We start from the raw sequence: 13,351 nt of genomic DNA on the forward strand, positions 1-13,351 counted from the left end.
CCACAGAGGAGGAGAGGAGGAGGAGAAGAGGAGGGGGTAGGAGAGGAAGAGATTAGGAGGAGAGAAGAGAGGAGACGAGGAGGGGAAGAGGAGGAGAGGAGGAGGAGCAGGAGGAGGAGAGGAGAGAGGAGGAAAAGGGGAGGAGAGAGGAGAGGAGGAAAGGAGAGATGAGAAAGGGGAGGAGGAGAGGAGATGAGGAGGAGAGGAGAAGGGGCGGAGAGGAGGAGATGAGAGCAGGAGATGAGGAGAGGGGTAAGGAGAGAGGAGAGGCAGAGAGGAGAAAGGAAGAAAGGACAGGAGGAGATGAAAGAGGGAAGGAGAGGACAAGTGGAGAGAGGAGAGGAGCAGAGAGGAGGAGAGGAGGAAACATGATTTATTATCAGATAAACTGAACGTGTTTTATTTGTTTTATGTCAAATTCAAGATCATGAAACTCATCAAACCTGGAGCCCTGGACAACATCAACTCCTCCTATGAGACACTCTGATGTCTCCTCCTTCCCTCACTCATGTCTCCTCCTTCCTTCCCTCACTCATGTCTCCTCCTTCCTTTCCTCACTCATGTCTCCTCCTTCCTTCCCTCACTCATGTCTCCTCCTTCCTTTCCTCACTCATGTCTCCTCCTTCCTTCCCTCACTCATGTCTCCTCCTTCCTTTCCTCACTCATGTCTCCTCCTTCCTTCCCTCACTCATGTCTCCTCCTTCCCTCACTCATGTCTCTTCCTTCCTTCCCTCACTCATGTCTCCTCCATCCTTCCCTCACTCATGTCTCCTCCATCCTTCCCTCACTCATGTCTCCTCCTTCCTTCCCTCACTCATGTCTCCTCCTTCCTTCCCTCACTCATGTCTCCTCCTTCCTTTCCTCACTCATGTCTCTTCCTTCCCTCACTCATGTCTCCTCCTTCCTTCCCTCACTCATGTCTCCTCTGTCCTTCCCTCACTCATGTATCCTCCTTCCTTTCCTCACTCATGTCTCTTCCTTCCCTCACTCATGTCTCCTCCTTCCTTCCCTCACTCATGTCTCCTCTGTCCTTCCCTCACTCATGTATCCTCCTTCCTTCCCTCACTCATGTCTCCTCCGTCCTTCCCTCACTCATGTATCCTCCTTCCTTTCCTCACTCATGTCTCCTCCTTCCTTTCCTCACTCATGTCTCTTCCTTTCCTCACTCATGTCTCCTCCTTCCTTCCCTCAGTCATGTCTCCTCCTTCCTTCCCTCACTCATGTCTCCTCCTTCCTTTCCTCACTCATGTCTCTTCCTTTCCTCACTCATGTCTCCTCCTTCCTTCCCTCAGTCATGTCTCCTCCTTCCTTTCCTCACTCATGTCTCCTCCTTCCTTCCCTCACTCATGTCTCCTCTGTCCTTCCCTCACTCATGTATCCTCCTTCCTTCCCTCACTCATGTCTCCTCCGTCCTTCCCTCACTCATGTATCCTCCTTCCTTTCCTCACTCATGTCTCCTCCTTCCTTTCCTCACTCATGTCTCCTCCTTCCTTTCCTCACTCATGTCTCTTCCTTTCCTCACTCATGTCTCCTCCTTCCTTCCCTCACTCATGTCTCCTCCTTCCTTCCCTCACTCATGTCTCCTCCTTCCTTCCCTCACTCATGTCTCCTCCGTCCTTCCCTCACTCATGTCTCCTCCTTCCTTCCCTCACTCATGTCTCCTCCGTCCTTCCCTCACTCATGTCTCCTCCTTCCTTTCCTCACTCATGTCTCCTCCTTCCTTTCCTCACTCATGTCTCTTCCTTTCCTCACTCATGTCTCTTCCTTCCTTCCCTCACTCATGTCTCTTCCTTTCCTCACTCATGTCTCCTCCTTCCTTCCCTCACTCATGTCTCCTCCTTCCTTCCCTCACTCATGTCTCCTCCTTCCTTTCCTCACTCATGTCTCCTCCTTCCTTTCCTCACTCATGTCTCCTCCTTCTTTCCTTCACTCATCTCTCCTCCTTCCTTCCCTCACTCATGTCTCCTCCTTCCTTCCCTCACTCATGTCTCCTCCTTCCTTTCCTCACTCATGTCTCCTCCTTCCTTCCCTCACTCATGTCTCCTCTGTCCTTCCCTCACTCATGTATCCTCCTTCCTTCCCTCACTCATGTATCCTCCTTCCTTTCCTCACTCATGTCTCCTCCTTCCTTCCCTCACTCATGTCTCCTCCTTCCTTTCCTCACTCATGTCTCCTCCTTCCTTCCCTCACTCATGTCTCCTCCGTCCTTCCCTCACTCATGTATCCTCCTTCCTTTCCTCACTCATGTCTCCTCCTTCCTTCCCTCACTCATGTCTCCTCCTTCCTTTCCTCACTCATGTCTCCTCCTTCCTTCCCTCACTCATGTCTCCTCCTTCCTTTCCTCACTCATGTCTCCTCCTTCCTTCCCTCACTCATGTCTCCTCCTTCCCTCACTCATGTCTCCTCCTTCCCTCACTCATGTCTCTTCCGTCCTTCCCTCACTCATGTCTCCTCCTTCCTTTCCTCACTCATGTCTCCTCCTTCTTTCCTTCACTCATCTCACCTCCTTCCTTTCCTCACTCATGTCTCCTCCTTCCTTCCCTCACTCATCTCTCATCCTTCCTTCCCTCACTCATGTCTCCTCCTTCCTTCCCTCAGTCATGTCTCCTCCTTCCTTTCCTCACTCATGTCTCTTCCTTCCCTCACTCATGTCTCCTCCTTCCTTCCCTCACTCATGTCTCCTCCTTCCTTCCCTCACTCATGTCTCCTCCTTCCTTTCCTCACTCATGTCTCTTCCTTCCCTCACTCATGTCTCCTCCTTCCTTCCCTCACTCATGTCTCCTCTGTCCTTCCCTCACTCATGTATCCTCCTTCCTTCCCTCACTCATGTCTCCTCCGTCCTTCCCTCACTCATGTATCCTCCTTCCTTTCCTCACTCATGTCTCCTCCTTCCTTTCCTCACTCATGTCTCTTTCTTTCCTCACTCATGTCTCCTCCTTCCTTCCCTCACTCATCTCTCATCCTTCCTTCCCTCACTCATGTCTCCTCCTTCCTTCCCTCAGTCATGTCTCCTCCTTCCTTCCCTCACTCATGTCTCCTCCTTCCTTTCCTCACTCATGTCTCTTCCTTCCCTCACTCATGTCTCCTCCTTCCTTCCCTCACTCATGTCTCCTCTGTCCTTCCCTCACTCATGTATCCTCCTTCCTTCCCTCACTCATGTCTCCTCCGTCCTTCCCTCACTCATGTATCCTCCTTCCTTTCCTCACTCATGTCTCCTCCTTCCTTTCCTCACTCATGTCTCCTCCTTCCTTCCCTCACTCATGTCTCCTCTGTCCTTCCCTCACTCATGTATCCTCCTTCCTTCCCTCACTCATGTCTCCTCCGTCCTTCCCTCACTCATGTATCCTCCTTCCTTTCCTCACTCATGTCTCTTCCTTCCTTCCCTCACTCATGTCTCTTCCTTTCCTCACTCATGTCTCCTCCTTCCTTCCCTCACTCATGTCTCCTCCTTCCTTCCCTCACTCATGTCTCCTCCTTCCTTCCCTCACTCATGTCTCCTCCTTCCTTCCCTCACTCATGTCTCCTCCGTCCTTCCCTCACTCATGTCTCCTCCTTCCTTCCCTCACTCATGTCTCCTCCGTCCTTCCCTCACTCATGTCTCCTCCTTCCTTCCCTCACTCATGTCTCCTCCTTCCTTTCCTCACTCATGTCTCCTCCTTCCTTTCCTCACTCATGTCTCTTCCTTTCCTCACTCATGTCTCCTCCATCCTTCCCTCACTCATGTCTCCTCCTTCCTTCCCTCACTCATGTCTCCTCCTTCCTTTCCTCACTCATGTCTCCTCCTTCCTTTCCTCACTCATGTCTCCTCCTTCTTTCCTTCACTCATCTCTCCTCCTTCCTTCCCTCACTCATGTCTCCTCCTTCCTTCCCTCACTCATGTCTCCTCCTTCCTTTCCTCACTCATGTCTCCTCCTTCCTTCCCTCACTCATGTCTCCTCTGTCCTTCCCTCACTCATGTATCCTCCTTCCTTTCCTCACTCATGTCTCCTCCGTCCTTCCCTCACTCATGTATCCTCCTTCCTTTCCTCACTCATGTCTCCTCCTTCCTTTCCTCACTCATGTCTCTTCCTTTCCTCACTCATGTCTCCTCCTTCCTTCCCTCACTCATGTCTCCTCCTTCCTTCCCTCACTCATGTCTCCTCCTTCCTTCCCTCACTCATGTCTCCTCCGTCCTTCCCTCACTCATGTCTCCTCCTTCCTTCCCTCACTCATGTCTCCTCCGTCCTTCCCTCACTCATGTCTCCTCCTTCCTTCCCTCACTCATGTCTCCTCCTTCCTTCCCTCACTCATGTCTCCTCCTTCCTTCCCTCACTCATCTCTCATCCTTCCTTCCCTCACTCATGTCTCCTCCTTCCTTCCCTCACTCATGTCTCCTCCTTCCTTCCCTCACTCATGTCTCCTCCTTCCTTCCCTCACTCATGTCTCCTCCGTCCTTCCCTCACTCATGTCTCCTCCTTCCTTCCCTCACTCATGTCTCCTCCGTCCTTCCCTCACTCATGTATCCTCCTTCCTTCCCTCACTCATGTCTCCTCCTTCCTTTCCTCACTCATGTCTCCTCCTTCCTTTCCTCACTCATGTCTCTTCCTTTCCTCACTCATGTCTCCTCCTTCCTTCCCTCACTCATGTCTCCTTCTTCCTTTCCTCACTCATGTCTCCTCCTTCCTTCCCTCACTCATGTCTCCTCCTTCCTTTCCTCACTCATGTACTAATGTCTCTTCCTTCCCTCACTCATGTCTCCTCCTTCCCTCACTCATGTCTCCTCCTTCCTTTCCTCACTCATGTCTCCTCCTTCCTTCCCTCACTCATGTCTCTTCCTTCCCTCACTCATGTCTCCTCCTTCCTTCCCTCACTCATGTCTCTTCCTTCCCTCACTCATGTCTCCTCCGTCCTTCCCTCGATCATGTCTCCTCCTTCCTTCCCTCGTCCCTGTTTCCTTCGTGGTTTCCTTCCCTGGCCTCCTCGGAGCTTTAGAACATCACTTAATGTGAAGCATTTGTTTGACAGCTGCAAAATGGAGGAACGAGGAGAGGAAACAAGGAGAAGGAGGCGAGGAGAGAGAAATGAGACTTGGCCCGGGTTTTCTTCTCCGGCTTTCCTCTGTTTATTCTCCGGCTTTTTTCCGGCTTTTTTCCGGCCTGTCTGGGGCTGGTCCCGGGTCTTGATTGAGACTGAATAGACAGAACTACTAAACCCGCGGGACCAGACTGACCGGTCCGCCCCGGAGGATGACGTCACTGGCCTGAATGCGGAGAAAAAAACAGCCTAACAAAAAATATAATTAGTATTAAACTTAGTATTCAACTGTGTTTTGATTGTCACTGACTAAATAAATGTTATATAATTTACTTATTTGAGTTTGCATAGCGACACATTAGATTTTATTACGTAATTGTTTTGTTTTTAATATACAAACTAATAAATACTGAATCGTTTTACTCGGTGATGACCACGAGGGGGCGGTGCGTCACAAATGTCACACCGGAACATTTCTCCCGCTGCGTGTTTCCGCCCGGAGTTTTATTCAGCTGCACACGGAGCGGATTGGGACAAAACAGCAACATTTTCAACAAATTCAAACTATTTTCACATAATTTCATCTTCTGAACGTAAGAATTTTCATTTTACAGCCGCGGATCGGAGGTTCCCGCTCGGATGTATTTACACGCAGATTTATTGTAGTTGAAAATGCGCAGAAATGATGTTAAACGAGTCACTTTTCCTGAGAGCCGGGATCAAAATGTGCTCATTTATTTAAAGTTTCATTTGGTTTGTAATGACATGACACGACACTGTTGGTCCTTTTTTTAAATCACGTTTAGTTTTATATATTTATTCAACAAAAAATCTAACTTGCGTTTATTTCGGACGAATAAGTATGATTTTTAAAAATAAATTATTTACCATATTTATTAGACGTTAATTTAATTAATATAACGTTATTAATATTTATACATTAATTAATCTACACATTTTTGTTTATTTAATAAATGTTTCCCAAAATCTGAATATTAAGTTTTTCATGTCAGGCATTGTTTAAACTCTCAAGATTGAATCCACATGAGTTTAAGTGAGATATGTGTTTAAAATGAAGCCTTTTCTATTTCAGGTCAAAATGGACGAGGAGCCGGAGCGAGCCAAACGCTGGGAGGGCGGCTACGAGAGGACATGGTCAGACTTTAGTTTATTATTTTTATTTAAAGGCCCATATTACACTGTTTCCTCATCACAAACAGACCTGGAGTTGTGTTTTGTTTCATTTGCACATGTTTAACACACAAACCCTGCATATTACCATACCATACTAGAAATACTATCTGCACCAAGTACCACTGCACCAAGTAGAGGAGGAGTAGTGGGTGTAGTAGTAGCAGTAGTAGTAGTAGTAGTAATGGGTGTAGTGTAATAGTTGTAGTAGTGTAGTAGTGGGTGTAGTAGTAGTAGCAGCAGCAGCAGCAGTAGTAGTAGTAGTATTAGTGGTGGATGTAGTAGTAGTAGTAGTAGTAGTAGTAGTAGTAGTAGTAGTAGTAGTAGTAGTAGTAGTGAGTAGCTGAGTTCTTCTCTCAAACTGAAAACACTCTGCTCCACCTTGTGATGTCATCATGTGGTAATACAGGAAGTGCTCCACTGTGTTTTTAAACTCCACACACCTTCACTAGAATCATTTCGATCATTTCAGCCCTGGAATTTCCAGCCTACTACTGAACAAAAGTAAAAGGAGCTGTTAACTTGAAAACTACCACTTTATGACATCACAAGGTGGAACAGAGCATTTTGAGCTTTGGAGATGTAACAGACTAATAATAAAGTTTTACTCAAACATGTGTGAATGAAACAAAACACAACTCCAGGTGTGTTTTTGAGAAGGGAACAGCGTTTTATCATGGCTTAACTCGTGTAGTTACGAGTCAGTTTGTCTGATACATAATAACGATGTGTTGCTGTGTAAATGTCTAATATAAGAAAACTGTGGGGTTGAACCTGCTAAAACTTTTGAAAACCTTTTGACCCCGGTGTCCTCTTGGTCTTGTTTGGTCCATCTGGCTCATGATTACGTGAAAAGAAAGAAGCTGATTGGTTAAAGATGGGTCTTGGTTCTTCTGTGTGCCCTCGGTTCACTGTAATATTTTAACTAACCATTCGGTGCAATTCCACTGTTATAACACATGTTTTAGTTATCTCTGTAATCCCTTAGTCATCCAGGTCTGACCCATCACAAAAGAACAATAAAATCTGTCCACTAGACTGAGTCCTACTTAGCCTTGTCATTCAAGCCCCTAATGAGTGATTTCACAATTATTTGCATTCTGGCTAGCTTTATATAAAACAAAGAGAACAGTAGGGCACAGTGCACACTTAATGTAGCTCAATAGACCTAGCCAAAAACAGAATCTGTAAACAATAGGTGTTTCCAGTTTCAGTGTAGTTAGCTCCTCCCTTCAGACAGATATAAGGCAGAACTGAAGAAGCGACTTGGATGAGCAGCCAAACATCTTCACTCCTACAATGCTTTGTCCATTTGACCATTTTTTTTCTTTTGCTATATGTTTTATTTCCTGTACATGTTTTCTTGTACATATGTATTTAACTTGTATAGATGTGATTATGATGCAGATAAAGGTGTTCTCTTAAACGTCGTGTGTTTTTCAGGGAGGTGTTGAAGGAGGATGAGTCCGGCTCTCTCAAAGCCACAGTTGAAGAAATCCTGTTCCAGTCCAAACGCAAACGGTCGGATTAGACACTGAATATTCAACGCCATAATGTTTCAGTATTAGAAACGGTAAAATGTAAAGTCAAATCTTTGAATATTTGTCTTAAATTTCAGGGTCATGGAGAGCCATGGGCAGGTCCGTCTGGGAATGGTAAATACACAGGACTAGACTGGGACTAAACTGATACTAGACCAGGGACTAAACAAGGACTAACCCCGGTCTTGTGTGTTCTCAGATGCGTCACATGTTCGTGGTGGTGGATTGTTCCCGGAGCATGGAGGACCAGGACCTCAAACCCACAAGACTCGCCTCCACTCTGAAGGTCTGGACCGACCCAGGACCGACCCAGGACCGACCCAGGACCGACCCAGGACCGACCCAGGACCGACCCAGGACCGACCCAGGACTAAACCAGGACTAAACCAGGACTAAACCAGGACTAAACCAGGACTAAACCAGGGCTAAACCAGATTTTTTTCTGTTTTGTTTGTTTTAGCTTCTAGAAAAGTTCGTGGAGGAGTATTTCGATCAGAATCCCATCAGCCAGGTGAACCATGACTTTGTTTAATATGAAGTGAGAGGAGCTGAGGGGAAGCATTTGGCTTGGTCCATGGCTCAGTTCCACCCTGCATACTGTTGTTGTGTCCTTGGGCAAGACACTTCAAACTATTTAATGGATATTTGTGCTTCGTTCAGTTGGGAATCATCACGACAAAGAACAAGAGAGCAGAGCGGCTCACAGACCTGTCAGGTGAGGCCCACATCACTTTAATGTGAAGTCACATGAATAAACCTAAATGTGTCCCGCTGCAGGGAACCCGTCCCGACACACGAGCGCTCTGAGGAAGGCGGCGGACACTGTGTGTGTGGGAGAGCCGTCACTGTACAACGCCCTGAGCCTCGCCATGGCCACGCTCAAGTCAGTCTATCGTTTTAGACCCAGCTGTTCCACTGCACATATTATAGCTTTAAAGGTGCACTGTGTAACTTCACTGGTAGGGGGTTTGTCACAAGCTTGTTTCCATGGAGACGTCATTGCTTTGCCTGAAAGGTTTCACTGTATGGCATTAAACTTATCTATGTTGCATTTATTCAATTACAGGTGTTTTATTGCTCAAAAATACTATGCAAAACGTCCATTTCTACAGCGACTGAGTGAGTCTCTCCACAGATCTGACCTGGAACTTGGCCTGGAGGCACTCCAGGGCTTGACCCCATGAAAATAGATATGATTAAAGCTATAATGTGGAACATTTTAGACAAAGCAGTGCAGAGACTGAAAACGGCATTTAAATCTTTAAATCTAATGAGACAATACCCTCTTTAATACCCCACAGAAGTAAATACCTCCTCTTTAATACCCCACAGAAGTAAATACCCCCTCTTTAATACCCCACAGAAGTAAATACCTCCTCTTTAATACCCCACAGAAGTAAATACCTCCTCTTTAATACCCCACAGAAGTAAATACCCCCTCTTTAATACCCCACAGAAGTAAATACCCCCTCTTTAATACCCCACAGAAGTAAATACCCCCTCTTTAATACCCCACAGAAGTAAATACCCCCTCTTTAATACCCCACAGAAGTAAATACCCCCTCTTTAATACCCCATAGAAGTAAATGCCCCCTCTTTAATACCCCATAGAAGTAAATGCTCCCTCTTTAATACCCCACAGAAGTAAATACCCCCTCTTTAATACCCCATAGAAGTAAATGCCCCCTCTTTAATACCCCATAGAAGTAAATGCTCCCTCTTTAATACCCCACAGAAGTAAATGCCCCCCTTTAATACCCCACAGAAGTAAATGCCCCCTCTTTAATACCCCACAGAAGTAAATACCCCCTCTTTAATACCCCACAGAAGTAAATACCCCCTCTTTAATACCCCTCTTGTTAAGTGTTTTTTTTTACAGGACATTTCTTGATGTGACTTTGGAGATTGTATTTTGTTCAGGCACATGCCGGGCCACACCAGCAGAGAGGTCCTGATCGTCATGAGCAGTCTGACCACGTGTGACCCCTCCAACATCTACGACCTCATCAAGGTTTGGACCAATCAAGTCCTGATTTAGTCCTGCTTTAGTCCTGCTTTAGTCCTGTTTAAGTCCTGCTTTAGTCCTGTTTTAGTCCTGTTTTAGTCCTGTTTTAGTCCCGCTTTAGTCCCGCTTTAGTCCCGCTTTAGTCCCGCTTTAGTCCCGCTTTAGTCCCGCTTTAGTCCCGCTTTAGTCCCGCTTTAGTCCCGCTTTAGTCCCGCTTTAGTCCCGCTCCAGTCCTGCTCCAGTCCTGCTCCAGTCCTGCTCCAGTCCTGCTCCAGTCCTGCTCCAGTCCTGCTCCAGTCCTGCTCCAGTCCTGCTCCAGTCCTGCTCCAGTCCTGCTCCAGTCCTGCTCCAGTCCTGCTCCAGTCCTGCTCTAGTCCCTGCTCTTTGTCTCCAGACCCTGAAGTCCCTGCGTGTTCGTGTGTCTGTGATCGGTCTGTCTGCGGAGGTCCGGGTGTGTTCGGTTCTGACCCGTGAGACCGGCGGACGGTACCATGTGATCCTAGACGAGAGCCACTTCAAAGAGCTGCTCCTGATGCACGTGACTCCGCCCCCCACCACCGCTGCCGCCGAGTGCTCGCTCATACGCATGGGTAAGATGCCACGGCAACCGGTAAAGACGCAGTGTGGAACCTCCCTGACCTCCTGATGTGTGTTTTAAAGGCACCAGCTTGTTTCCATGGAGATGTAATGACTTTTCCTGGAATGTTCCACAGTATTCCATTAAACGTCTCCATCTTCCATTTCTTCAGTTATAGTTTTTATTGCACATGTGTAACTGGGGTCACCTCCAGTCTCCACAGATCTGACCCGTAACTTTGCCTTGTGGCCCCACTTGCTTGTCTCCGTGGAGATAAATACGACTAAGGATTATCTCTTTCGCCTTTTTGTTGAAAATCAAACTCCTAACGTGCAAATAAAACATTGTAGTGGTTTGACACTGGGGCTGTCTTATATGAATGTCTATAGCAGAATGTTCAGCAGTTACCATGGAGACACAATGCACACATTAGCAAACACTGTCAAAAAATGTGATTTAAAGAGCACATTTTCAGGAGACTCTAATCAATCCGAGTGTTCACGGTCCTTTTTAGGAGTTTGATTTTACACAAAAAGGTGAGAGTGACTGAAAAACTGTTGGTTAATGCTAATGCTAATGCTAATGCTAGCTTGTAACTAATGTTATTTGAGAGAGACTTGTTTAACAGCACAGATCAGCTCTCGTGTTGTAGTTCAGATAAGTCAGTTCTTTAATCTGAGCTTTATTTTAACACAATTTCACCATAAAGTCTAACAGAGCCTCAGACAGAGCAGTGCCTCGAGTTAGCAGCACACCCCCTTGAATGTGGATGACGTCAGCGTGTAATGTGTGTCCTCAGGTTTCCCTCAGCACACGATGGTGAGTCTGAATGAGCAGGACGCTAAGCCCTCGTTCAGCATGGCGTAAGTCACACCAACTGCATGTTTACTCTGTCACTCCAGAGACAGTGTAATGTGTGTGTGTATCATGTGTTTACAGTCATCTGGAGAGCAGTGCTGGTCCTGGCTCTGGTCCTGGCTCTGGTCCTGGTCCTGGTCTCTCTCTGGGGGGGTACTTCTGCCCTCAGTGTCACGGCAAATACACCGAGCTCCCAGTCGAGTGTAAAGTCTGTGGTACGGTGGCTGTGTTAGATTTAACAGAGAAATGTATACAGGGCCAATATGTGACCTGGTTTAGTCCTGGTTTAGTCCCGGTTTAGACCCTGGTTCAGATCTGGTTTAGACCTGTTTTAGTCCTGGTTTAGTCCTGACTGTTCTAAATGTTTGGGCTCAGGTCTGACGCTGGTTTCTGCTCCACATTTGGCTCGTTCGTTCCATCACCTGTTTCCTCTGGAGACGTTCAGGGAGAAGCTGCTGGAGGATCACCACGGCGACCGGTCAGAAACTAAAGCTCTAAACTGAAACCATTTTCAAATGAATGAATCTGAAACTGAAATGATTTAAAACTTAAAATTCATAAATGTGTAAACTGTGGTGTTGTGTTGCAGATTCTGTGAGGCCTGTCAGGGCGAACTCAGGGACAAAACAGTGAGTGACTCTACAAAGCCCCACTGCGGGACATTTCCCACACTAGAACAGGGTTAAAGCCCCACTGCGGGACATTTCCCACACTAGAACAGGGTTAAAGCCCCACTGCGGGACATTTCCCACACTAGAACAGGGTTAAAGCCCCACTGCGGGACATTTCACACATTAGAACAGGGTTAAAGCCCCACTGCGGGACATTTCCCACACTAGAACAGGGTTACAGAACAGTTTTGGTGAATATTTAGTCTTATTTGTGGCGTTTGTCTCAGGTTTTCGAGTGCCCGACCTGTGCCGCTGTTTTCTGTGTGGAGTGTGACCTCTTCATCCACGACTCTCTGCACTGCTGCCCCCGCTGCATACACACACACAGCGCCACCTGATGGACAAACCCTGCAATTACGTGGACTAAAGAAACTGAGGCGCCCACCTCTTTATGAGCATGAGATCATTCCCTCCTGACTCTGGAGATGCTGGTTGTGATCGATGGTTCTGATTGATGGTTCTAAAACTGTTCAGGAAAAGTCCAATTTTGTTCTGATTCTGATATTTTTTAGTATGAGAATCTAGTTTCAATACTAGATTTAGGATTGATTGCTATCTGTTTTTTCGACACAAGCCTACTGAGGACACATCTTTGGGTCGCCAGATCCCAAACTGAGGAGCTCATTCTGCTTTGTGACTGGACAATGGGCATGAGAACTAAAACACAAAATGTAAAAATTCAATCTTGTAAAGTGTTTTTGTAGTTGTAAATAAATCTGTTGTGTTTATGAGTTCTTCTTGTGTGAGGGGACTGAAGTCTGCTTGTTCTTATGGGAGAAGTCCTTCAGCTGGACCACGATACATCTGGAGACGAGCCAAAGACCCCAGGCTCCTCCCCCTCTCCACGTGTGCTCCCCTGAAGCATGAGGGGATGTTTCTGCCCATCGTCTGCTTCTCAAATGTGAGGTTCTGTGTGTTGCTTCTTAAGTCGTTTCATCCAAAGTCAGTTCCTTTCGAGACGAGTCCTGTCTCAGCCCAAACACACCTCACGGATCAGGTTTCAGATGTTCACAGGTGAAACTTGACATGGACCTGTACAGCTTTGGAATCATTGTAAGTTTGATTGAAATAATTTATAAGAAGTTGAGCAATTAACAAAATAAACAAAAAGAAAAAAAAACAATATTGTGGGGGGGAGGTCAAATTCTGAGAGGGGGCCAATCTATGGGCAGTGTGTCTGAGGGTCAAAACATGACATGTGAAGCCCTCATAACATCTGACCTCTTCATAACATGTGACCCCCCCCTCATAAACCTCAGGTTTAACCCACAGACACTGAAGGATGGGTCAAATGCAGAGGACACACCTTTCTATGAGGAGCAGAGCAGAGTCTGACCTGACAGTACAATGAGAGCATGAGATAGAGATATATTAAAAAAAAAATGCCTCTAAAACATTTGAGTTCATTTATTTATTCACTGCAGAGGTGAAAGCTTCACATTCACACAGCCACTGGAGTGTCTTGTCCAAGGACACAACAGCAGGAGACGGTTGT

The 13,351-nt window shown here is 46.8% G+C and overlaps 1 protein-coding gene across 1 annotated transcript; it reads left to right on the forward strand.

Annotated features, from left to right (window-relative positions):
* Positions 1–5,500: 5,500 nt before the first annotated feature.
* gtf2h2 (general transcription factor IIH, polypeptide 2) lies at positions 5,501–12,590 on the forward strand. The gene is made up of 15 exons (XM_033972758.2): positions 5,501–5,606; positions 6,107–6,168; positions 7,648–7,725; positions 7,823–7,859; positions 7,945–8,031; positions 8,206–8,256; positions 8,406–8,460; positions 8,523–8,628; positions 9,666–9,756; positions 10,145–10,340; positions 11,127–11,190; positions 11,267–11,400; positions 11,561–11,663; positions 11,775–11,814; positions 12,084–12,590. Exons 2-15 carry the CDS (start codon positions 6,113–6,115, stop codon positions 12,192–12,194), a joined length of 1,209 nt encoding a protein of 402 aa, XP_033828649.1. The 5' UTR covers positions 5,501–5,606; positions 6,107–6,112; the 3' UTR covers positions 12,195–12,590.
* Positions 12,591–13,351: the final 761 nt, after the last annotated feature.

Source organism: Periophthalmus magnuspinnatus, chromosome 9 (assembly GCF_009829125.3).
Source record: "Periophthalmus magnuspinnatus isolate fPerMag1 chromosome 9, fPerMag1.2.pri, whole genome shotgun sequence".
Taxonomy (NCBI): domain Eukaryota; kingdom Metazoa; phylum Chordata; class Actinopteri; order Gobiiformes; family Gobiidae; genus Periophthalmus; species Periophthalmus magnuspinnatus.

Excerpts from the sequence above, each read along its gene's own strand:
- gtf2h2 (XM_033972758.2), top strand. The coding sequence starts at position 6,113 with ATGGACGAGGAGCCGGAGCGAGCCAAACGCTGGGAGGGCGGCTACGAG. Across the intron at positions 10,341-11,126 it reads GTGCTCGCTCATACGCATGG|GTTTCCCTCAGCACACGATG; the intron begins GTAAGATGCCAC and ends GTGTGTCCTCAG. Across the intron at positions 11,664-11,774 it reads GAGGATCACCACGGCGACCG|ATTCTGTGAGGCCTGTCAGG; the intron begins GTCAGAAACTAA and ends GTTGTGTTGCAG.